The 27,696-nt window shown below is 34.2% G+C and overlaps 1 protein-coding gene across 4 annotated transcripts in view; it reads left to right on the top strand.

The window, feature by feature from the left end:
- Positions 1 to 21,876, top strand: part of PCB (Pyruvate carboxylase) — a 175,683-nt gene extending 153,807 nt beyond the window's left edge. For all 4 annotated transcript variants that reach the window (XM_081771970.1, XM_081771972.1, XM_081771973.1 and 1 more), the window contains exons 13-18: positions 34 to 283; positions 1,738 to 1,982; positions 6,361 to 6,540; positions 7,248 to 7,499; positions 11,922 to 12,065; positions 15,405 to 21,876. In XM_081771970.1, the coding sequence (XP_081628096.1) occupies positions 34 to 283; positions 1,738 to 1,982; positions 6,361 to 6,540; positions 7,248 to 7,499; positions 11,922 to 12,065; positions 15,405 to 15,653 (1,320 nt within the window). In that variant the 3' untranslated portion in view covers positions 15,654 to 21,876. The remainder of the gene's footprint in view (positions 1 to 33; positions 284 to 1,737; positions 1,983 to 6,360; positions 6,541 to 7,247; positions 7,500 to 11,921; positions 12,066 to 15,404) is intronic.
- Positions 21,877 to 27,696: the final 5,820 nt, after the last annotated feature.

The following is a 27,696-nucleotide window of genomic DNA, read 5'->3' as shown; positions in this document are numbered from 1 at the left end:
GTGTATTACATTCACATTACATGCTTGTTTCAGGATATGGCTGGTTTGCTGAAGCCAACTGCTGCTAAATTGCTGATAACATCTCTTCGTGATAAATATCCTGACATTCCAATCCATGTTCATACCCACGACACAGCTGGAGCGGGAGTTGCCGCTATGTTGGAATGTGCGAAGGCAGGAGCAGATGTAGTAGATGTCGCTGTAGATTCTATGTCTGGAATGACTTCACAACCTAGTATGGGAGCTGTTGTTGCTTCACTGAAAGGAACGGAACTAGATACAGGTAAACTAATTATGTTACAAAGACTTTATTATTTCTTTAATAGACATCACTTGTGCAAACATACGTATAGGAAGATAAATGTTATAATTGAAATCAATGAAATCCATTAGTCAGTTAAATACCTATCATTTAAAATTTGAAGATTACACACAATAATTCTTTTGTGGTAATTCGCCAGATGATCCCAGTGATTTTGACAATGTTATTATCTTATTTCGGCGCCTCAATTGACACATAACTTACAAAGAAAGAAATATTCCTGTAAAAGAAAACGTAGGTTACGATGAAGGATTTGTGTGTGTCTGTAAGAATTTGATATTTTAACGAGAAAATACTGTTATGTTTTTTAATTTTTTTTTTAACTTTAAATTTCTTGTTAAACTTCCTCTATCAACGGAACACGAAAGTTGAAGAAAGTGTCTCTTTCCTCAGTGAAATTTTACTAGTTTATCAGTAATGATCCACGTGCGGCTGAAAACCATTTTACATTGTATATTAGCAAACAAACATTAATTTTTGGAAGTCAACTAGAGCCTTATATAGAACCATATATATATATATATATATATATATATATATATATATGAGATGTTTCAAAACAACACCAATAACTTTTGTGAGGTAATTGGTGAGAACTTCTTCAGATTATACGCCCGTAGCCAAACTCCCTCTATAATAATTGTTGTGAAACTACCGGAGGATTCTGAAACTTGAATATTTGGTTAGAGCACATAGGAGTTTCTAAGTGAAATCTTGACCCGACTACGGTAGGTCCCATAGAATTGGAGCTGTGTACTTTTAAATTTCATTTTTTCATTCGGCAGTCTATAACTCCGAAGGAAGCATTTGTGCACCCAGGTTGGTCTATACTTTTTTGTCTTATCTTGGTATCAGGAATCACCTCACAAACACATTATCGGTGTTGTTTTGAAACACCATGTTATTGTTGTTGTTGTTGTTATTATTATTATTATTATTATTATTATTATTATTATTATTATTATTATTATTATTATTCTGCTGATGATGATGATGTTCTGGTGTATGGTGTCCATTGTTTGATCCGAACTCGCACCAAGTGGGCTTTGTGGTGGACAAGTACCGTGTTTGTGGGTTTTCTCGGGATTCTTCTGTTTCCTTAGACTTTCTTTATTCCATCATTTCTTTCATTATTAACATCATCTCCTTTCATGTGAGAGCATAACTATGGGACGTTAAACTCATTATTATAATATACACACACTTGTCAGATACTTCCTTTTCAAAGAAAAAGAAAAATAGAAGGAAAGAAATAGGTAACAGGTACACGAATCTATTTCCAGAAAAGACCTTACTGCATAACTTTATTTGGTAGTTATTTTTTATATATGTATTATTTCCTTTTGTTTTACGTTTCACGAATATCTGAGCGAATATTAAATTCCATAAATTATTTTTGTTTTTCACATATAAAGGTCTGGAGTTAAGTAGCATTAGTCAGTATTCTGCTTATTGGGAACAAACTCGTACACTGTATGCCCCATTCGAGTGTGCAACAACGATGAAGTCTGGAAATGCCGATGTATATCTGAACGAAATTCCTGGCGGTCAGTATACAAACCTTCAGTTCCAAGCCTACTCTCTTGGTCTTGGTGATATGTTCGAAGATGTCAAGAGAGCATACAGAGAAGCCAATTTATTACTAGGAGATCTTATAAAGGTAAGGCAAGTTAAGCTTTGTCTTTTTCTGTAGGTGATGGACTACTTTTTTGGGGGGAGGGGGGAGGAGGGGTAATCAACAACAATCGAAAATGATGCTTAATAGTCTTTGGATTTGAGTAGGAAGAAGAAAACTGGAAGCCACTTAAAAAAACGTGGTCGAATCGTATTTGCGAATAATACTTACGATGGGGATAAGACAAAAATCTATTCAGTATGTGGGGGACAATGTCTCTATTGTAGTGTTTTCACATCTGGGTCAAGGAGTCCCTAGACTGAGTTTGTAATGGACAACATCATGCTCGTAATTTTCCTTGGGATTCTGCCGTTTCCTCCCAAATCCCCACTCCATTAACTATTTAATAAACATCCATTTTCATGAATCTTCAGTCTCCTTTAGCCTACACGCCTAACTTTGAAACATAAAACTACAATTTTATTTGATTTCAATCTGATCGATAAACTGGCGAGGAATTGTCTGATGGATTTTACTATAAGGTTATGAAGCTCTCAGCGCACGAGCGCGCCTTCACTGAAAGTGGTCCCGGGTTGGATTCCCGGTAGGGAGTGCTTTGAAATTTGAACCCTTTACGATGGGTTCCACAGATTCCACTTTAATCTGTAGATCCACGTCTTACATAGCATTGGTGTTGAGAAAAGATGCCAAACATCAACCAACTAAGGCTGAGGATTTAGATTTCTGGGATGTCGACATCTAAGGCCACTATGACGTCCCTCGGCTATCACACTATCCGAGGAAAGGGAAGGAAGCGGTCTAGGACGTATATGTTAGGTACTATCACGGCATTTGCTTAGTGTGAATGAGTAAAGCCCAGGAAAACTTCACTTAGGATGGCTGACCTGAAAAAGCTTTTACTTTTTCGAGCGACTGTCCCCATTGGGAATCAAACCCGGGACCGCTCGCACCAAAGACAAAAGTGTTAGTGACTATGCTACGCGGGCCACTAAGGTTATGAAAGACAGAATCTTGTACTATTTCTGTGGGTTTGAAGATATACTGCCGGTCAAAAGTTTCCGAACAGGCCAAATAACAAGGAAATATTAAGTTAGGCTTGTAATACGATGCAATTTTGGACAGTATACTTGGTAGTTTAGAAACACAATAATAGTTATAACATCAGAATAATATAATAACGTTATCCAACAACGAAAATTGGCAAATTCTTTAAATGTTCTTCTTGTCAAAGAAACCGCCCTTCGCCGTTATCACTCGTTTCACCAATCGGGGCATGCGGCTTCCAAGTTTTTGAAGATATTCATCCGAATTATTATTCCAGGCGTTCTGCAGAATATCAAAAACATCATCAGCGGATGTTGGACAGTCTTTTTGTACACTTCTGCCAAACTCTTCCCAGAGAATTTGGATGGGGTTAAGATCTCGAGACTAGGAAGGCCATTCCATGATACAAATATCTCCTTTGGCTTGTTTCTTCTTAAAATAATTAAAAGAAAGTTTTAACGTGTCCTTCAGATCAGTATCGTGCAGAAAAGTGATTCTGCGATCAATCAAATCAAATCCTGAGGGAATAGTATGGCTGCTTAAAATGGAATAATAACCATTTTTGTCCAGATTTCCTTGTATTCTGTAAATACAACCAACTCCGGAATTTGCAAAACACCTCAAAAGTATCACAGAACCTCCTCCATATTTAATTATCGGAGTTACATAGTTAGGACGCATCTTTTCTCTAACAGACCTTCGAACATAAACTCGGTGTCGTTGTCCAAAAAACTTGAAATTTTGACTCATCAGTCTATAATACACGTTTCTACTGCTTTGTTGTCCAATTTTTGTTCTTCAAGGTCTATTAGAACCTCTGTTACTTGTTTCCACTGAACTATTAACTGTTTCTGCACAGCAACTATTACCCAGAGAGGAGCTACTCTCAAATGTCGATTCACAGTAATAACTGAAATGTTTGTAGGGTGACTATGATTAAATTCTGATTGGAGTTCCGCTGCAGTTAGTTTCAAATTTCTTTTGCTAAACAATATAATAAATATATTATTTCGTATATGACGTAATACGAGACATTCCAGTTTGATTTTTATCCACGTTCTTTCGTCTTCGCTGAAAACGCTTGATGGAGTCATCAAAAGTAGATGGAGTCTATTTCAGTTTGAAAGGTATTTGACGAATAGAAAAGCCCACAGTATGACGCGCAATGATTCCAACGTGTACCTCTTCACACCTCTGTCCGTGATTTCTAACAATAACGGCAACAAAACCTCAGAAGAGGCAAAAAAAATCCACAGAAACATTGTTCAAAACGTCACTGTACTCTATCGTATAATATTGTTCACTAATGATGTAAACTTCTGACATTATTTGTGTCTGATAAGGCCTGTATACTAAGGAATTATAATCCAGGGATAACTATAAAAAGGAATTAACTGCTAACGTTTAACCGTACTTCGATCAGACAAAATTATTGCATGATCCTGATCACGCTAATTTTAATTAAAATAATCGCCGACTTTACAATAATTCAATAAACTTTCTTTTTTACTACATGTAAACATGTTACAAAAACGAAAAACGTCTATTATCGTCCTGAGACATTATAGAGACTTAAACAAACAAAATATTTCGAATTGGTGGCTTTCCCTATCGAATATAAATTGATTAGTTCATAAAAATGTAAGTTGAAGCGCCTGTCCGGAAACTTTTGACCGGCAGTATATAAGTGTTTATTGATCATTGACTGGTATTGATTTCTCACCCATCGACCTACTAATTGATTGAGATCCGATAATCATTATTTATCATGAGGAACTGCCATTAATATAATATTGTTTTTTTTCTTTTTTTTTAATTACATAAAGCTGCTTTGTTTTATCTAAGAATAACAAACACACGGAAGGACAGTCTTTACTAATGAATTCATCTCTGTCTGAGAATTCAGGCTATGTTTTCTTCCGTATATTTGTGATTTTCTTTCAGAGTGGAGGAAGTGTTTGTTTACGCTTATGTAATGTTATCTGTGTCAATGTTCATTTTTATGTAATAAAGCTGAGAGAGTTCCTTCCCCGATTATCCAACCATCTCTGATCGCAAGTGCTTTGTCAACACGTGGCTCGAGTCAGCAACATCACCAGGAAATTTTGGACTTTAAAAACCCAGTAAAATCCGGAAGCAGGGAGTTAGTCGGGAGTTAATGGAGGGAGTTGGACAGCTGAAGTTGGAGTGAATTAGTAGAGGAGATTAGTCGCGGACAGTTAGTCCTTTGATAGTTTAACGACCAGCTGTTTTAGTCTTCGGCTCGTTCTAGTCCAGGGGCTAGAAAGAAAGACTTCGTTCGAATCAGTACGACAGACCTCCAATCTTGCAACGATCTGACAGCATAGTTCCCGTATTACGAGAGCTGCATCACGAGTCTGGGAAGTAGCCAACTTTAGGCTAAATTAAATCAGATACATCGGAACCAACAAGCCTTCGCAGAAGATGACCAGCGAGGATAACGGGGAGCCAAACATGAAGAATCGAGAGGTACTGTGATCTCAGAATACCTTCGTTCCCCCTTCCTTCCCCGATAATATATCATCAATTCTTCTGAAAATTAGTATTATTATTTGTTTGTTTTGAAACGTGTGTCGTCCAATTCTGGTACTTTAACTACGAATGAGTCACATCTCAAGTAAATCTAGTACGCGACACAGCTTTTTTGAATGTTCATTTCAATTTAAGCACCCATCAAACATATAGCGATTAAAATCTTATAAAATATTAATTAAAAAAGTGGAAATAAAGTATGAAGGTAACTAACTTGTAAATGCTTTAATAACAAATGAACAAATAAATAGTTGACAGTATCTGAAAGTTCATTATACTCTGGCGAAACTGTTGATCATTATAATGTGGAAATATTTGGTTACGGTGGGAAGGAAATGAAATAATAAAAGAACGCTAAAAAAGAAGATATTTAAAACTAGGAATATTGGGCGCTAGTCAAAATTTAGGAGGGGAAAGAAGTGTCAGAGTAAGTTCTGTATGAAGCGATTCTTTTCAGAAAAGACAAGTTAATTGTAGGATTGGCGAGTGAGAATAGTAGGGACTAAGAAAAGATGTAATGAACTTGTATTAGCCTTGTTCTCTTTGTTATAACTTAGATTGGGCCAGTGATATTCATTATGTAAGCATTCGTTCTCATTTTTATCAAGGTTTAGTGGTCGTAGTATTTATTGGTTTTGTTTGGTATACTAAGTTGAATTTTCTGGATAGTGACATCTGAAAATGGTAATTAATATGAATTCTTTGTTTGCTCTACTAAAGGTTTATAAATTGTTTGTTAACGATAGTTAATTATTTTATATACTAAAATTTCTTTTATTATATATTTGCTATGATTTAATTTTAGGTCACTCCTTCCTCAAAAGTAGTCGGGGATTTAGCCCAATTTATGGTACAGAACAAACTTTCCGCAAAAGATGTGGAAGAACGCGCAGAAGAGCTTAGTTTTCCGAAATCTGTGGTTGAATTTCTTCAGGGACAAATTGGTGAACCCTACGGTGGTTTTCCTGAACCTTTTAGGTCAAAGGTAAGATTAAAGAAAAAAAAAATCGTTGAAAAACATATATCAAGAAGTCAATAAAGGAGTATTATTACTTATAGTAGCCTTTCAATTTACGAAAATGGCACCTTTTTTTATATTTCCTCCTTCTTTGTGTTACTGACTGGCATATATATATAAAAACTAAACCCGTTTAGTCTTGTGAGAGAAAAAAATCAATTACAAGAACAGTCGTACGCGAGCTGCAGAATTCATTCTATTTTGACCAAACTTGGCGTGGACTTAAATTTTGACTTACTTAATATGAATGTGAGTTATTTTGTTATGAGTTAAAGGCCATCGAAATCAGAGTTTGTGCTTAGTCAAATTTTCGCAACGAAAAAAAAAAAAAAAAAAAACTAAAAACCTAATTGCTATTTTATATTGATTATAAATTTGTCAAAATCAATGAAGAATATTTTTTTTTAATTGACTAGTCACTATTTAATGCAAATTTATTCTGTGCAAAATAGTAATCTTTAAAAAAATTTGCAAAGCTAATTGGGAATAATACAAAGATGTATTTTTTTTTATATTTAATTGAAAATGTGTAAAACCAGCAACGCTGTTAATGGAACCTAAACCAATACCTCGTCCTCCATAAAAATTGATATGGTGCTCGTTGATGAATTTTTTTTATATGCTTTTGCACTCATTTCAGCCATTCATTCATTACTTGTATTTATTAATTTTAGGTTCTAAAGGACATGCCTCGCATTAAAGGCCGACCTGGTGAAAATATGCCTCCATTGGATCTTGTTAAAATAAAAGAGGATTTAACTGTGAAACATCCTGATCTTGAAGTAGATGATAAAGCCATTATGAGTTACGCTTTATATCCTAAAGTTGCAGATGAATTCTTTGAGTTCCGAAATAGATTTGGACCTGTAGATAAATTAGACACAAGAATATTCCTTGTTGGACCAAAAGTTGGTGAAGAATTTGAGGTAAGTTATTTTAAGTATTATTACTTTTTCTTGGCTGGAGTGTTCTTTTCTTTCTAAAATATTCAAGTGTAACATATGCCATTCTTTATAACCAGTATGTAAATTTATTATAATTTGCGTATCAAGTAAATGTATTTAGAGTTAAAGAAAGGAAATTATAAGTTCAAACGCTTAACACTAGCACATTAATAAACGGTATTCATTTACAATACCCATATTTTTTCAGTAGCAAAGAAAGAAGTAACATAAAAAGCGCATTTTCGATATATTCGTCGCTCGTCATTTTTGGACCAATGTTTTGCAGAAAAAGAAAACAGGTGCGATGATGCCAGGATTTTTTTAATGTATTACCCCAGTTAACTACCAATAATTTACTATATTAGTTGCATACTATATTATTCCCAACTAAAGCCTGTAGTTCTCCATAAAGAGAAAGCGTATCACGAAAATCGTACCTAAAATCACTCATGCACTGACATCACACATAACACAGTTGCATCACTGCGGATTAGAAAGTTAGTCGAGACTGGAGGAATGACGTGCAAGACCATGAGTTCCCACCCTCATCCTTACCTTGCAGTGTCCTTTTCCCAAGGTCTTAGGGATACCACCATTGTATAATGCGACAATTATGACAGGAAATCAATATAAGTGGTGAAATTGAAGTGTATAAATATCTTTATTTCGCTCTCCATAAATACAGTATATTGTTCGCTTGTAGAGCTTAATAGTAGGAGATTAAATTACGAGGTCTACACAAAATTTCGGAGGTTTTTTTTCCCTGTAAAAATTATAAAACCTAATTTAAATTATAATTTTCACCATCAGTGTCAGTAATCACCTTGAACTAGTAAACAATGGAGTGGAAGCATTGCTGGACCTCCGCTGGCTGTAGTATGTTCAAGAACAGTTTTGATTCTGCGTAGATCTCTTCGATGGAGTTACAATCATGTCCTTTCAACTGGAATTTCATTTTGGGGAAAGAAGTGAAAATCTCAGAGAGCTTAGTGAGTGTGTGGGACATAGCCAGTTTTTAAGAAGTTTAGTTTAATAAAACTCTTTTATACAGGGTGGCGCAAAATAGGTATACAGTCCTAGAAAGTATGACGTTTTAGTTTATTAAGATAATTAGTTTATTTGCTTCTTTGTTCCAAGCTTAAGATATGAGTGAAAAAGATTAACAACAAATAATACAAAAACTAAGTCACTACCTCTATGGATAACAATCATGATATAAAATCCCATGAGCCGGTCAGTACGTGACTGTATACCTACTTTTGGGCCACCCTGTATATCAGGGTGTCTATCAGTCATGAAAGCCACGAAAGTCGCGAAAAAGTCACGAAATCAGAAAACAGTCATGAAAGTCACGAAATTTAGCTTTTGGGTCACGCTTTTTATTATTATTATTATTATTATTATTATTATTATTATTATTATTATTATTATTATTATTATTATTATTATTATTATTATTATTATTATTATTTGTACAAATAAAAGTACAGACTGGAAAATTTTGTTCTATAAAACGTCAAAATTAACCACCAAAAATGTAATCGGCTTTAGACGCTACCAAATCGCAAGCAAAGTACGCTTCTATCACATGTATGAAAATTCGGCCTAATTCACACCCAAGTTCGCTCTTGCGAATGTTACGAAATTTTATGGTTTGGCAAAGAAAAGGTCACGAAAAAGTCACGAAATTTCATTTTGGAATTTCAGTAGACACCCTGTATATTTACTGTGTCCATGTGTCCGTCCGTCCAGAGGAGAAACATCTTAAGAGCTCTACATCAATTTTGGCCAGGATGTAGAGCTTTAAAAATTAAGACTCTAGTTCGTTGATGGAAGAAATATTCAAACCGGAAGAGTTAGAAATACTTCTGTTGTAATGTTAATCACTATAGTGCAAAAACGGTAATAGATAGCGAGGAGCAGTTTCCTCCAATCGATTACATGTAATCTCCGTTACTAAATATCTCTACCAAAACCGGAAATAGTAGAAATTGCTACCACTTCCGTTTCAATATTGGCAAATATTAAGCCATACAAACCAAACTCTCTCACGTGAAGTACACGTGACACTCCTACTTGTTTTGAAATCCCTAAAACCGATGATTTCGTTAATTTCCTTCAAAAAACGAGGACCGAACTTCGTTGCAGTTCGTCTTGTATTCAGTTGATCCATTAGAATACGTTGATATCTCCCGATTGTCTGTCTTCTGTTCTTAAGAATCACATGACTCTCTTTCGCAATCTTTCCGAAGTTGTGCTGATGACGGTCGTCCCAAACGTTTATCTTCCTTGTAAGACTCCCACTGACCTTGAAAACTCGTCGAAACAAAACTTAATGCAGATACTTTGCTGCTTCAAATCAAATATAACATAACAAGACAAAGCAGAACACGATGAAATGGAAAAGCAAAACGTGTGGACTCTCAATAATGCCACTTGCCAGACTGCCGGTTGAAATACATATCAAGAGGCAGGTAGGGAAGGGAATTGCGTACTGTTTCTAGTTTGGGTGAAACTTTAATTTTTTTGGAAATTTTTGATCGCACTTCGTATAAATAAATTCAGTTTTCAGAGAGGATTTTAAAAAGTAATTAACCAGCTACGCGGTTCTACCCATATCCCGTAATATCACTGAAGTGAAGCCTTGTCGAGTCTACCAATACATCGATGGCTTATCGCTGGTGAAAATCAAATGCTGTTAGGAATTTGGCATTTACAGATGACAATTGGGAACTAACTACGTGATATTTTTTTTTTTAAAAAAAGTAGCACCCTGCAGTGAAGAAAACCTACAACATCGGCGCTGACCACACAGACTTCAATTTAAACTCACTGGCTGGTCAACTTAAGCACTTTGAGGCATCCTCCTAAGAAGTTTAGTTTAGAATGGGATTGTATATAACGGAGTATGAATACATAAGTACTAAAAATTTGCGATACACAATTTAAGAATGCTTTTTATTTATTTATTTGTTGATTTGTAGGTTTAGAATAAATTTATGAAGTTGCAGAAATCCAAATGCTCTTTTACCATGCTAACTTCATTGGTTACGACAAAATCATTCTGAAGAACTAACGTCGTGGAGTAAATATCCTGATTATAAAGGGGAAACATGTCAGTCTGTGCGTCACGGTAATTTCTATTAAGTAAATAGGTATCGCCACCTGCGTCGTCTGAAGCCAACACGAGTCGCTAGCGTGCAAGCAGTTTGCCGATATAAAACTTGTTACGAGTTGATGCAGGCAGTTTGCCGATTTAAAACTATTGTGGCGAGTTAATGCAGGCAGTTTGCCGATTTAAAACTATTGTGACGATTTCATTACAACTGTAGAACTGTTTTGTTTCCACTTAATGATTTGAAAATGAATAGGGATGATACTGAACATGAGCATGCTTTGCTGCTTATTATCATGAAAAGATCTGCAACCATTGTTTAGATTTGAGCAATAATATTTGTGTAACCGCATATCAGTTGGTAAACAAGCTATAAAAGAAATGTATATAAGTAAATCTTCTAATTAAGCACGACTTGGCTTGGATGCAACAACTAGTTATCATAAATTGCGTAAAATACATTCCTCAAAAATAAGTAAGGAGGAGAAATAGCAGAAGTGTGGATTTAGGATTTAGATTTCTGGGCTTTCGGCATCTAAGGCCATTTAGCCCGTCACGATTTGAGGGATGACGTCCCTCGGCGAGCACACAATCCGGGGAAAGGGAAGGAAGAAAGGATTGGGGAGGGAAGGAGGCGGCCTGGGACCTATAAGTTAGGTGCCACCCCGGCATTTGCCTGGTGTGAACGAGAAAAACCCAGGAAAATCTCATTCAGGGTGGCTGGCCTGAAAAAGCGTGTTACACTTTTTCGACCGAGTGACCCCACCGGGAATCGAACCCGGGATATTATATATTAAACTTTGAGATTTAGTTAAGTTACTGTAATCTGCATATACAGTAAATAACTCTTCTACTAACGTCAAAAATGTACTACGGGTCTTATAACTAAAATACTGTCGCTATTCAAACTTAGTATATTGGAGGTAGAAGTAGTACTAAGCAAATGCAAATAACGATGGATTAAAGGAACTGTGATATATATATATATATATATATATATATATATATATATATATCCGAAACTAATAGGAAAATCGTTAAGATGCATATAGATCACTGTAGATCAACTGTAATTTGTTGGATGTAGAAATAACTAATCTATGTAGTATTTCTGTGTAGACAATGTCATTATAACATCAAAGGTTAGTTATTTCTACATCTATTACAACGTGTATTCCTTACGTCTTATAAGTCATTGAAATTTGATGTTTTGTCTCAAAGGGAGAAAACAAATAATATGATTTTTGTTGTTAGATTATTATAACGTTGGGGTATTTATTTTCTTGTAGGTAACCATTGAAAGAGGTAAAACACTTGGTGTTAAAGCACTTGCTATGTCAGAAGACTTAACCAAGAACGGGGAGAGAGAAGTGTTCTTTGAAATGAATGGACAACTAAGATCTGTACTTATCAAAGATAAGGAAGCTATGAAGGTAACTATCAAATACCATTTGTTAGAATTCCGATCATTTTGATCGTTAATATTTTACCAATGACATTACTAAATAGTCCAATTTGAAAATGCCAAACGTTTTGACAAAGCTCAGTTGCTTTGAAATTACTACTTTAAATTTATTTCATATCTGACATAGTGATATATCATCATTTTGCAGTATCACCAGTACTGAATAGATGAGTAAAATTTTACATTCAGAATTGTATGTTACGAAATTATTCTTCCTCATTCCTGAAAATTTTATCTTCCTGTAAATAATACTTCTTTAAAAAAAATGCACTTCCTTTTACTTACTTGATTTTTGAGTATAACAACACTTAGTGATATTAAATGTCACTTTAATATCAATTTGTGCACTATCAATTTCTTGAGGAAGCTTATCGTGTGGGTATTGATGTCCTTGATTCCATTAGTATTTAGCATAAAGACACTTTAGCAGTTACAATAAATATATCGTAAAACTGAAATAAAATTATCATTTTTAACAAATCAGAGTTTAAGAACATCATTCATTCAAACATAAGTAAAGATCTTTAAATAAACTGCTTGTCCAATTAGTTTGAATTTTTTTAGTTTTTGCCCAGCAATAAAGTTTCTTAAGATTTATTTATTAAACTGGAACATCCTTGAAGATACTTAAAGGATATGTGTCTTCTTCAAATGAAAATAATTAGTTTAATCAAAGAAGCATTCTACGTATTAAGGATCTTCAGTTTATTACATGTGAATGACATCTCGAAGTCAATTATGAAGATATCTATATACTTACCGTTCAGGTCTTTAATAATAATAGTAATAATAAAATCACAGGCAAAATCAACATTAGCTAGCTCTATGTGCAAACTTTGTTGAAAAACAATGTTCCGATGGAGAACTTGTTGGACGCACGCTTCACAGCTATCTCTCTCTAATTTTTCTGGCAGTTTCTTCCTACTAGAAAAGATTTTATGGTATACATTCTTCGGTGTATGTAATCGTTTTTACATTTTCTGGTATATAAGCAACTAGTTACATTTCATTGACATAATAATCACTGACGCTTCTGAAAGAGCAAACAGAAAAACATTTTATGTTCACTTAGTAAAACCAGTTGGAGAAACATCATACATATATTTAATTGAACTAAGACGATCGTATTTTTATTTATTTATTTTTCATTCTTGAAAATATCATCCGACACATGGCAAAATTCGCAATATATTTTTAGATCTTATGTGTTGAATATTTTAAGTAAATAAGTTTACAGTAAACTTAAGAAGCATTTTGAAACTTGGTAGCAGGAGACGGTGTTTCAGGAACAAACAGGCAGGGTATCATATGCACATCTATATTAATATATAAAAGCCATTGTCACTGATTAACTTATCTTTGCCAAATGAGATAAAATTTAAAGTGGTATTTATAATTAATCCGAAGAACGGCTAAGAAGAGATTTAGGAAAGCAGCAGCTCGTAAAGGGTTTCTTGAAATCGGTATTCTTGTTTTGATCTGCTGGCTATAACTTTTGAACCGCTAGTTATATAAGCATAAAATTTATACACGGGGACTTTTCTGATACCGTACCAATATTTAATATGGCAGATGCGAGGGGAAGGGATTTTCAGTATTTTTGTATTTCCCAGTAAACCACTTTATGAATCTCATTGATTTTATTGTCATTACATGTCCTCAAACGGAAATCATTTCTATTATATGAGATATTTGAAGTTTCAGTCAACTAGGAAATGGGGGCAATGAAAAATCTAATTAGATAAAAGTAAAAAAAAAAAAAAGTCATTTTTGTAAGCAATTATTACGGAAAGCTATTTCGTAGATCGTAATAATGTTTGGTATGATGAAACATAGTCATGTTTTCATAATTCCAACTTCGTGAGGAAAGATTCCACTCCGAATAGGAAAGATAAATTTTACTACTGTTGCGTTTCTTTTAAATCACCAGCATACCGAAATGAACCGCAATATGTTTGATGCATGAAGACATTTTGCTAACCGAAATGAACCGCCAAATATTTGATACATGAAGACATTTTGGTAGTCAAGATACGAATATCATGTATTTACATGAAGTTCGAAAATCTACTCCGAAGAAGGGGGTGGGGCTGGAGGGTACCACGTAAAGACACGAAATTTAGTATATAGATGCTTTTTTTTTCCGTCGGAGAATATTCACTTGCACGAATTTAATATCCAGGAGCAGAAGGAGGGATTGAAGGAGAAAAGAAGTTTTACTATTATAACGTGCTTCTTTACGATTGTTCATAGAGCCACACAATGTCGTGTATGGTTCTTGAGTTGCTATTAAGACGAATCTTGCTTACTATTATTACTGTACAGTTTGCTGTCAATGTAGTTCAAACCATTTCTGTCTGTTTCTGTTAGGAAGGAACTAAAAAGTATTGCCAATCTTTTGACATCCAAAAATGAACACTACAACTGGGCTGAGAATCGAACTGGGTCTCCAGTTTAAGCAGGTGTGCTAACCAGTATGTTTCCCCGTTATCCTGTAACCTATGTCCGAAGTTCGTGCCCAACCATTCAGAGCATATATACTGTATCACAAGTGCTGTTGTACTTGGGGCAACCTTTTTGTAAATTATGTACTGCTTTAGTATCAGACAAAGTAAGAGCCATATTTGGAGGCCATATTTCTCCTCCTCTTCGGAAGCTATAGTTCGCTGAATATCCTGGAGTCATATATTTTCTGAATCTTTGTTCTATTCTGCTTCTTGTTTTGCGTGTCTAGGTCAATTAAAACCTGAGCTGCGATCGTTTGAAAGTGACTTCATGATTTTTTTTTCTAAAAATCGGTCCGGTTCCAACGGCTTTACCTTGCAAAATGGACTTTGTAACCAAAAGATTGTTTGTTTGTTTGTTTCAACTTTGAAAGTGCCGAATTTATGAAATAATTAACTTTTCTAGAGATTAAATTACATAAAATTAGATTTGAAAAGGACTTTTTTTAAAGCAACTTTTAAGGTTCCTTGGGTGACATGAATAAATGCATTCGTAATACCGGAATTTAGCGACTTTTGAATTGTTACTTTGCTATTTTCATAAAAACGGAGTTGGCAGCGGTGCTGATGACCGTTAAACTACGCTTGGCTGACGTCCATGATAGTTTGTCTGGAGTGTATGGCCGTTATATTTGTATGCAAATAGAAGGAAAAAATAGTATAAAAACTTGCTTAATAATAAGGAAATTTTAGATTTTAAATTGCTGTCAGATTATTGTTGTTGTATTTGATAGAATTGCTGTAGAATTCCAATAATAATTAGTGTTAAAACGAAGATATTAAAAAACATATATTATTTTCAGGAGTTACATATACATCCAAAAGCACAAAAGGGTGTAAAAGGTTCTGTCGGCGCTCCAATGCCTGGAGAAGTGATAGAGATTCGCGTGAAACCAGGAGATAAGGTTGAAAAAGGTGCTCCGTTGGTTGTGATGTCCGCTATGAAGATGGAAATGGTTGTGCAGTCACCGGTATCTGGCACTGTAAAATCGGTGGATATTAATGTAGGAATGAAACTTGAAGGAGATGATCTGCTAGTGACCATTGAGTAGAAGGCTGAACGTACAATGATCTCCAAGATTTCTTGGTAGATTTTTTCTTAAAGTAAAAGCTTCGAAAAAGACATTGCTATTAATATCAGCACCAAGCGATTTGCCAGTTTGTATAGAAAAAGCATATAGATATACTATACTGTGATTTTTTTTCTTTCGTTCTTGGTATGTGTGCGTGATTTGTAGAATAACTAGATTTTCACGTTAAAGATTTATTTTATACAGAGAAAATATTATATATACATATATTCATGCATTATGTACATATATAATCTATACATTTGTTAGTATTGATGATTGTAATGTTAAAGAAAATGAAGTTTTAAAATGTTGAATTTTTGATGAATATGTTTGTGTGTGTGTGTGTGTGTGTTTGCTAGAGAGTACAAAATGTATGTAAGTAAATGCATTTGAACTTAAGTTTGTGAGTGTATGGAGGGAGTGAATTTATGTAAATTTAGTCGGTATAAAAAAAAGTAATCTGTATTTGAATTAAGATATTTCCCCTTTGTTTCTTTAAATTGTATCAATTTATAATGTAATGAATTAATTTTTTACATACCGTATATATTTAGTATTTGTAACTAGATTTCATTTATAATGTAAGTACATTTGTTGTTATTTAGGTATGGTATATTGTTTGTTGTGAATGTGTATGTAAATCTAACGTATTAATAATGAGTTGGAATCTATGATAGAACCATAATACTGTTTCGTGTTTATTTAACGAAAAGACTGTGTAAACAAAATATTTGCTAAATTATTTTATTTTCAGTTTACCATATTTGTGACTGTTATGAATGTGTTGTTTAATATGTAGGCGTCACTTTTCTGACTTCAGTAGTTCAGAAAACAACTATTGTCGATCACAAAGTGATTCAAGTTAAATATTAAAAGCAATGAAGTGCTTTTTTTTCCCCTGACACTTTTGTAACCCAGGAAGATGTTAAAATCATTATCAGATGTAAAATTATTTAAGAAAATGAACATTAAAAACCTGAAATAAGTTTTTATATAAAACGTATGTCATGATTTTATCTGAAGTAAGTGAATAGTACGAGTATTTATGTTCAAAGCCTCAAATGACAATTAGTTGCAATTTAAGCAGTACAAGCACGCGTCCTGAATCGTGTTCTCTCAATCAAGAATATAACTAATAATAGCAGTTTTTTTGCTTGATAGTTAAAAAAAAATCATTTATTGTCAGCCTATGCTTTATGTAGTTACGTGCTATCCTCTCTTCTTTAGAAAAGCCTATGTTCTTATCCATAGCAGGATTATTATCAATTAAAGGTATGTCTGTGATTTCTTTTCCTTTTATTAAAAGCTTAATATTAAAAAAAAAAAAATGTTACAAAATTGTGAAGGTTTGCGTAACCATGACACTAAAAACTTTGAGTTGTTTGAAATTCCCCTATTATGAACACTTTTTATCGTAGAAATTATGTATTCTATAGCGCATGCAAGGGGGTTTGGGTGGATTTAGCTCATTTTCCTCTCTCCCCACTTTGAGCAAGATATGAGGCAAAAATAAACATTTACCCTATTAAAATGTATATGCAAACATCTGTAATTATATGAACTTGGAAGCTTGAACATCCACCGGTGACGAACTTCTGCGTATGTTGAAATGCGTGTAAGTTGTCATAAATTGAATAGATATTAAATTTTACGGGTCTTATCTTCATTCACAACTTAGTAAGATGTTGTTTTAGTTTTGTTTAAAAGCTGGATGTGAATGTTATGCTATAAGGGAAGATTAGTAAGTAATAGACGAAGAGAAAAATATACAGTTTCGAAATTTTGTTGTATTTTGTGGTTAGAAGTAAAAGACGAATCATCGAAAAACAGTTTATAAGTTTTTAAATATATCATGCAAAGAAAAATCAATATTGAATGCGAAATAAAATATTTAATTATTATTTCTTAATATATAGTGGTAGGAACGTGTTGTTAAGAACAAGTTAAATTTTAAAAATCTGAGAAAGCACATTGAAAAAATCGAATCGAATTGAGAAGGGGATTTTGGGATTTTTTCAACAGAATTAGATTCATATGCTTCAGTATTTTTTTTTTTTTTTTTAACCATATTGTTACAGTTGCTTGTCATTTAATATAATAATAAGTAAATTTGCCGATAATTTCATTTTATTGTGTTTGAATTTATATAATTTACATGACTGGTAACACTAGTTAATTAATAGACCCAAACGAAAAGCAGAAGTACTGTCAATCTGAAGACGAATAGTAAGTTTCACTGTTCAAAGTAGATGTAGTGTTAGTACAATTACATCTGTCTGAAGATTCGTCGTATCCTACGCCTGTTTTATTAAAATGTCAAATTAAATTATAACAACTAACGAAATAAACCCTTTTACATAAGTAGTGCCTTCATAATCCGTTCTTGAAATTAGGCAAACTTTGTTGAATTTCTCAACGAGACATTTTTAAATTGTAAAACACTATATTGATTAAGACTGTGTATAAAACAGAATTTTCTTTGCTTTTGTGATTTTTAAAGCAGCTGTATATACCGCTGAGTTTTGCTTTTAAATTATGCTTAGATTCACAGTGCTGGTATAAAGCAGAACAAATCCTAAAATAATTGTGGCTATATAGATCATTTCAACGCCATGTCACACAATAGTAATCATATTTACATTTGTTTTTTCAGTTGAAAAATACAAACACTTTAAACGTTAAAAATACATGGTAGATTTTTCTTAATATCTCTTTTGAATGACACAAATGTTTGTGCAAGTCAATTTCTTTGTTCATTTTATGTACACAACTTCATTAGACTTCGTTGTAGTACACGTGTATGCTTAATCAATATAGCAGTGTGAGGAAATGTATGAAATTTGTATGATAGCCTGAAATTTAGAAAAAAAACTGAAATGTATAGAAAAGATTGCATTTATGTAAATAGATTTGTTGTGTTGTACGTTCGAAGTTCTATATACTTGTTGCGTTGTGAATAAAATGGCATATTATTTAATCTACATACGCAAGACGTTTTAGGGACTACAATATGCAATCTACATTGCACACTTTTCAAAAAAAGGCTGAGAAACATCTATGCTGCATAGGGTCAAATTAGTGTTTAGTTAGTATGTAATTTGAATTCAAAGTAAATTTCATAATAAGGGTATAGGATTGTAGTATACGTTGAATACATGAAGACTAAATTGAATACATGAAGATTTAGAAGTCCAGTGTATTATAAAGCTAAGTGTTGAAAATCTAATTGCGCATGTATTAGCTAATTACAGTAGAAGTTCAAGATTTATGACTATATGTATTACATTACAATCAATTGCTGTTGAGCTCACTTGCATTTATATCTCGACTCTATGATTTTCAGACAATCTTTTCATTATTTTAAGACCCTGCCTAAACTTTAATTTTGTAGATAAGATTATCTGAAAAAAAAAAAAAATAGCGCTGGAACAGTCTTTTGCTGAATATTATCTTTTGAGGAGTAACGTTCAGTACATCAAGTTTTTGTATATTGTTATTGATTTGATTCTTAGCGCTTTTTTTTTCTTTCTTTAAATTGAACAACTTATATTGGATTATTAAGTATTGAAAAGAATTTTATGGATACAATATAAGTTTCTTGTTGATTCATTACATGTTCTTGCATGTCTATATTTCTTAGGATGAAATTTTGTAATATTGTTTCTTTCCTTTATTTAATAACATTACATTTAAAGAAAAAAAAACTTGAAAAGTCTCATAACCGGACTAGCAGGAGTTATCAGACTTGAATAATTGCCACAAAAAATGCAGGTCTCTCCCGACGTTGTTTTTCATCATCAATAACTTCAGGAGGAACAGATTAATTTAAAGTTTTCTGTGGCATACATAAGTTTTAATCTTCTGAAAATTACTAATCAATGCAACACAATTGAACAATTTGCTTTTTATTTTTAATCGTATAAAGTTTGAACGGTAATCTCTCGAAAAATAATCCAACGAAACAATTGCTTACCTCGTAACGTGAAATGAAATTTTGGCAAGGCAAGGAGTCTCAAAGATAAGTGTCAATCATTTCTTTGTCACAGGAATATGTTTGAAATGAAAAGCATAGAATGCTTAACTTACTGAATAGATGCATGTACAGTGTTGTATATAGATGAACACTGTAGTTTTGGCATTTCATAAATAGGGTTTGTAGCAACTGTGTAATACAGCGTTGGTGTCACGATCAATGGAGTGCTCTTATTTAAGACAATACGATAGTATTTATAATAATATAAACTATAGTCATGAGCTAATATTGTGTGTGTGCCACTAATGTGCAGCTAGTACGGTTATTAAATCTACATAACCAGATACTAAAATATGATATATGAAAATACGTACAATAATAATGAAGCTTGTCATTGGACTTCCTGATACTTTATAAGTTATAATTCATACTTGCATTTTGGAATGTATGTATTCTAATTACAAAATGATAATATTGTCAAGAGTTTCATTCATATTAAGTTATATTTTCTAGAATAATTTATCGATAATTAATTTTACCTCTGTAAGTGTTCAGTGTATGCAGTTATTTATTATTCGATTGCTTATATGATTTTCCTTCTTTTTTTCCCGCATCATGCCTACTATTCATCTTTCACAATTTATTCAAGCATAATGTGAGCATGTTAAGACAATAAAATGCCTTAAACGGCAGCTATAGGAAATATATTTCCTAGTGTTGTAGTGAGTCTCTATGAATTGTACCGTAATTTTGAGATTTCTTTGGTTTTACGTTTGAAATGAATTATGATGCAGTGCGTTATGTTCCCGAATGTACAGTATAGAAGTATTTGAAGTTCCGTTGTTTTTTCATAAATAATAATGTTAAGGTTTGCTATGATTATGTACTGTGCATATACATTCCAGACAGCAATTTACACTTGCTGCAAGGTTGCGGCAAACTTGCCTTTGCAGGTCAATTAGCTTGCCGCAAGCTATACTATACATGCCAATTTGCTTGCTGCAAGCGTGTGGCAAGCTAGTTAGTTACATCAGGACAAGGCTTGTGGCAAGCTTGTTTTCACAAGTGAAACGTAAGTCAAATTGTCTCAGACGCAAGCCCAGTGTAAGCGTAACTCATCAATGGCAAGCTTTATCAAGCTTATTGCAAGCGAAAGGAAAGGTAAACAAGCCATATGCATGCTTGCGGGAAGCGAATTTACATAATATATAAAACAGTAAGAAATCAGCATATATCGATCGTCTGACTAAATCTATGCTGCAATCCTTGAACAGAACAAAACCATCTCTAACACATAAATGTTCCCTTACCCTTCCAATTATATTGAAGCAAATGGATAGCCACGAAAACATCCTCTACTCCGATTTACTTAGACAAAACATCAAAATAGTCATAACGTATTTGTTGTAATAAGCAATATGACGTTGTTTTTTGCCAATATCCAATAACTTGCTATATTAGCCGCGAATACTTGAAATTTCTACCTTTTTATATAAAGTTTATACTGTAAGTTAAACTTGAAGTTAATATTAAAATATCTGCAACAGTTCTGTACTCTTTCGCGAAATAAGTAGGCTCAAACCTTCTGCCATCTTTGTTCACATTTATGATTTATACATAAATACTACAATTCGTTATGCCTCATGGTTGCCGAAATGCGAGGAAATAAAGAGCGACATTATAGGTGCGTGGGACTAGAGTACCAGATGGCACAATTAAAAAAATAAGTTTTTTCCTTTATTCAGGATGAGCGCTAAAAAGACGCTAACAACGTGAACACTATCCTGACGCCGAAAGTTAAGAGGTCAGCGTCACGTGGTTTTTGAGAACAACTGAAAATCGAACGCGCGCTGGCTTTTTACTTTATGTTAAAGAAAAGCGTCTCGCAAGTGAAGCTTGGTTGCCCTCACTAAGGCTTGCGCTAAGCAAAAATAAACTTTTGTGTATAAGCGAAAGCGAAATAAAATCAAATAAAAGCGACAGGCAAGCTTGCGGCAAGCAAGCATGCTGTCTGGGATATCTTTGGTTCGGAATAATGATTCTTATTATGGCCATTATTCACCAAATTTTATTTCGCACATATACTTTTCTATACAGTGTTTGTACGTGTGTGTGCGTGTGTGCATGAGTGTGTCTGCGTGTTTATTTTAATGTATTGTTATAAATATTGTTTTGTATACTGTGTGCGTATGTAGTGATTTACTTGTAAATATATATCAGTAATAGTGATAGCTTGTATTTCTTCCTTCCCATGTTTAAATATTTACTTTGTAATGTAATATTTATATGCGACTTGCGATTTCATTTCATTTCATGTTTGAATATGTGAGCATTACAAGGCAAACATAACGCTTCAAAAATCTACTGTGGAGGTCTCTCGCCCTTGAAATAGTATGAGTTTTTTTGTCGCAAAATCTCTTCTATCTCCATCGTGTGCAGCGTGCGTAATCAGCACCAGACCTTAGAGGCTTCACCTTATTTACTCCTCTCCTATCTGTCTCAAGGAAGTAGAAAACGGCAACTTTCTTAGCACTATGAGAGAGAGATTACATCCTTCCTAACGCCTAGTATTTAATGGAGTATTCTGTGACGGCCGGTGGATGCTAGAAACACATGCCAGAACACGTAAACAGCGTGTAACATTAAGCATTGTGACTCACGCTACGTTTCAAAATGTCTCGTGGACATCAATACAGATTCCATAGTAACATATTACAGATATAGATTCCATAGTAACATATTACAGATACAGATTCCATAGTAAACTAACTAAAGATTTCTTCGGACGTTCCTCCTCTGTATCTAGGAATAAATGTCCATTTTTAAAAATGACTTCCTATTAGGAAGGCACGTAACTTTAACTACATTATAGAGCCGTACGTGAGTTTTGGTATTAACATTTCAATTACTTTTCTGAATTAAGAGTTAATAGCTATTAAAATTCAGGCGGTCCTGTTCGACAATGGACAACGTCTTTAAATATTAAATAATGACCGGATTACCCGCCAAAGGTTCTTGTTAGTGTTTTGTTCGCTTTACTGTTGAGCGCTTTACTACCTGAAAGGCAGTCTGCAGGAAACACTGATTTCAGGTCCCATGATTATGACGATGGTAATGAAATAAGGTGAATGCTAATGATGAGAAGGCTGCGTAATCCCAACGGTGGCCCGGGGTAAGAAATCCATCGGATTCAGTTTGAGAAAGCAATTTGAGTGCGCACTTCTACCATTTGCCAGAATTCTTATTTTCGGTTACCGCGCGGAGATCAGTAGTTAGATCTTGGCGATTTATTTCTATGTATATTTTTGTAATTTTTTTTTAATTTCTTATTTATTAAATGTATTTTTGTATTTTTATAGGGCTTGTGTGCAATATAATTTACATAAATGACTTTTCAGTGTATAGATACTTGAGGTGATATTTCCAACTTCCATACCACTATCTCGTTCACTTATTTTTGCGTAAAATATATTTCTTATTAAGTAACTGTATGGCCTGTGGAACCCGGAGTTTCAGTGCCGTTCACAAAATCTCTTCATTGACTTCTGTCCTTAGCTGATACTTTTTTATTTATTTATTTTTTATTTTTTTGTTTTTATTTTTTTAATGTTATTTATTTATTTATTTTATTATATATATATATATATATATATATATATATATATATATATATATATATATATATATATATATATATATATATATATATATTGAGAAATCCATCTTTATATTGTCCTCCCTTCTGCGTCTAGGCTTCCTAATGATCACTTTTCGATTGAATTTTCAGTTCAAACTTTGAAAGCGTTCCTACTTCTTTCCATTTGGCTACACGACCTGCTCACCTAAGCTTCCTAGACTTGATGACTCTTTTAACAATGTTTGGTAAACGGTATAAATTATGTAGTTTCTTTATGAAGTTTCCGCCATTTTCCGTTCCTCTTAGGCCCGAATATTCGTCTCAGGATTTTATTCTCAAATGCTTTCAGTCTCCGTTCTTCCATCACAGTAAGCGACCATGTTTCGCAACGATATAACACAACAGGCATGATGATTGTTTCATATATTTTAAGCTTCAAATTGATCGACAGGATTCGTGACGACAAAAGATTTTGAACTGAATAATAAATCAATTCCCTGGTTTTAGAGGACATGAATTCCCTGACATTTATTTTCTTCTGAATATAGTTTTGGTCTGTTAACGTTGATCCTAGATATTTGAAAGTGTCCAATATGTCGAAAGCATTTTTATTTTGACACACAATAATTTGCATACGATCCCGGCGAACTTCCACGTATTTAGTTTTCTCTGCATTTACTTTTAAATTCATGTCCTGCAAGCGTTTAATAGGACTTCTGCATTTCTTTCTATTGTTATTCTATAATTCCCTATTATATTTACATCATCAAGATACGCGGGCAACATGGAAATTTTAAAACTTTTCTCTCCTTTGGGAGAGTTGTTTTATACTCTGATAAGGTCTCTTCTTCGTAACTGCATCTAGATACTCTATCCTTGGTCTTCCTCTTCCTGATTTTCCTTCTGCCTTTCCCTCTATCAGCATGGTGATCAGATCGGACTGCCGAATAAGATGGCCAAGCATGCTGTTTCTTCCTTTTCCTAGTATCTTCATGATCTGTCGTCCTTCATTAGCTCCCTTTAGTACGTCTTCATTCCTTTTCCTTTCGGTCCATGATATGCTCAGCATTCTGCGCCAACACCACATTTCAGATGCTTCCAGCTTGGATATTTCAGCTTTTCTCAATGTCCATTTCTCTGATCACTAAAGCGCCACGCTCCGTGCCAGGGTCTTAATAAATCGTTTACTAACATCCAACGACACATTTCTTGATGTTAGTAGTCCTCTTTTCCTATTGAATGCTTGTTTAGCCTGCACTATTCTGGAATTTAAGTCTTTTTCACTTCTTCCGTCCGAGGAGATTAGACTTCCCAAATAGGGGAATGTTGTCGCCATCCGACAACTCACACAACTATATATTTAACCAAAGACCAATATACAATTATCATTCGTGTGACATTTGGATAAAAACACTTCTCTTGGCGTCTTGGCAACACTAGATAGCTACTCAGAAATTGTTACATTGGCAATAATAGTTACAGAGAGCGTTGGCGGGAAAAACTAGAAGAGGAAGGGAGAATAATGGCTATTCACATCAGTATCGTGACTGGGAAATTATACTCTTATTTAGTGTTGTAATTGATACGAACTCTTTCTGAATGTGTGATTCACGTGAAGGTGCAGGTTTTTTATGATATTTGCATTGATAAAGGAGAGAAAAAGGGAAAGGTAAGATGGATGCAAGAGGTACCAATGAGCAGCGTTAACAGCCTTAATGTATCCAAAAGTGTATACAACGCTCAAGAAAGTGAAATAAAATTAATCATCCTTCAAACTAATTGTGTTCCTAGGTAATTGTGTGGTTGGAGATTATTATACTGTATATTTATAAGACAACAAGATCAGTGTTTTGGGGCAACTCATCCTACGGCTAGCGCGGTATTAATCGTCATAATTTGAGAATAGTCTGTTCTTTTATTCCTACCGTGGATTTCTATATTTATGACGATAACGAACGGCCTATCGGCTCACGGTGCCAACATAAATAGGTCTAATTCAGTGTCGCCAGGATGTGCACATTGTATATATAATAAGTATATAATGTGTGATCATTACTAACATAGCGACAATGTCTTAACGTCTTCGATTTTCTCTCCATGTAGCCATACGTTTGCTTCTTCCTGTCCTCTCTTGTGCACATTATCACTTTGGTTTTCTTCTTATCTGTCTTCGTTCTGCAGGTTTTTTTTTTTTTTTTTTCAGTTGGTCGTTCAAGTTTGAAAGTGCTTCCTGCAACTCCTTTTCGTTCTTCGCTATCAATGCTATGACATCAGCAAACCTTATTGTTCTGAATACCTACCATTTACGCAGTGTGCGAATTGAAAATTTTTCCCAGAGGGGGGATGAATTTCACCCATATGTGCACCCAGTTCTCCCCTTACACACACACACACACACACATATATATATATATATATACACGTTGGTGGAATAAAAATACGAAATTTTAATTTCCGATTGGAGTAAAGTTATTTTCAAGTAACACGGGTTCTTTTCCAGTAAATGCAGACTCAAACATTTGGTGACCTTTCCACCCCCTTCGAGTTTCCTTGCATACTTCGGACCCAACCCCGTCGCCCTCTTGCGGAGGAAACCATCCCTTTGCTTGGGAAAAGAAGTCAATGACCTCGGCTGTATTGCCAATTTGTCATTCAGTCGTTTGTTCTTGGTGAGTGAAGATCGTAGGCTACTTAGAATGGCTAAAGTGCACAGCAAAACTCGCGAAATAATTCAATGTGGCAACATGTCTGCATCCAACTATTGAAGGATCTCGGTCACAGCAACTTGTCCCTCCCCCTTTCGAGTGAGATACGGGAAACTACACATCGGCATAACACCAGTAGGGACACACTTGAAATATAGTTTTTTTTTTTCACTAACAAGTACAAAACATTTGAGATGTGAGATGTTTCATAAATGTTCAGTCAAGCAATATTTAGGTTAGCTACACAAAGTAAGAATTGTTCCCTTTTTCTATCTTCATGTCCATTCAAAAATACTCCAGAGGGGGGAAAAGTTATCCCTGCCAGGGATAAAATTTTTCTTCTCCAGAGGGGGAAAGATTTTTGTTAGGGGGGGAAATCCCTGGCATCCCCCCGCCAATTCGCACCCTGCATTTACGCCTTTCTCGTTGTTATATAAAAAAAATTCTTTCATAGCCTCTTCTATTAGGGTGGAGTGAAAAGAGGCGATTTTTTTTTAAATTCGATTTTGGATATGGGGCAAAAGTTGTATCATATCGTAGTACTTCACCATGCAAAATTTCAATTCTCTAAAATAATTTTTGGCCGAGGCGCAATGGTCCTTAAGTTTGATAGATTTTATAAATGAGTGAAAAGAGCTCAAATTTGTATTTTTTAAAATTCGAATTCGGATATAGAGCAAAAGTTGCATCATATTGTAGTACTTTACCACCGGAAATTTCAATTCTCTAAAATATTCTTTAGCAGGGGCGCAATGGGACTTAAGTTTGATAGATTTTTTAAAAAATAAATATACATTTATTGTTCATTTGTGTAATTATTAGGCAGCTCTTCGCTTGGAGGAGACTGTAATTTGAAGGTGTTAAGATTCGTTGTCCTGTCCAGGTGGATTTCTAAAGCTTTCGAAGTTCATATTCTATGTTACAGACCACATCAACCCAGAACTCACCACGTGGAGGTGGCTGCCATCGAGTTCCATCCACTCACCCACCAATATTAGATTAAATGTTTCATAAATTTCATCCACGTCTTCAAGCAAAATACTGAAAAGTAGTCATGTATTTTCTCAAGTCAATTTTGGAACGAATAAAGAAATCTCTCGTGGCCCACATACTGACGAAGAACCTTCACTAAGTATTTCCACTAATCTTTCCACTGCTTGCCTATAACATGGAAACTCAGTGATATCAACACTTGTACTTTCTCAAGAATAAATTTCTCGCAATTTATCATCTGTAATATGAATCAGTATTTGCGGTTCTGTTGTTACACCCATTTTAGTTTATCATTTCTGTGTAATTACTAGCCTCGAATTTTAATACTGGTACTTGGAAGGAACGAGTTTCACAACGTTTACATTGTTTTCTGGATTCGAGGATTTTATCAGCAGCAAGGATTGGCGTAGCTGATCTGTAGTCACCAATCATGGTGATAAGAATATTTTCAGGATTCGCGTAGAATGCATTTCTGGAAATTACTTTATTGACAGAAGTCTTGTATGATTCTTGCAAACATCGCGAAAGTCTTATGGTCAAGAACAAATGTTTAGCTGCATATTTGGCAAGAGGTTTCAGTTTTATGCTGAACCACACTGGTGCATATACTTTTACTACGAACTTTACGAGAGTTTAGAGCTCCTCTGAAGAATTTTTCGTTGATATATATAGACGCGAGCCATTGTTAACCAGCGAGTACGCGTAAGTTTCCTA

The sequence above is a fragment of the Thermobia domestica genome, chromosome 9 (assembly GCF_964235325.1).
Source record: "Thermobia domestica chromosome 9, izTheDome1.hap1.1, whole genome shotgun sequence".
Lineage (NCBI taxonomy): Eukaryota > Metazoa > Arthropoda > Insecta > Zygentoma > Lepismatidae > Thermobia > Thermobia domestica.
This window is presented reverse-complemented; position numbering and strand designations above follow the sequence as displayed.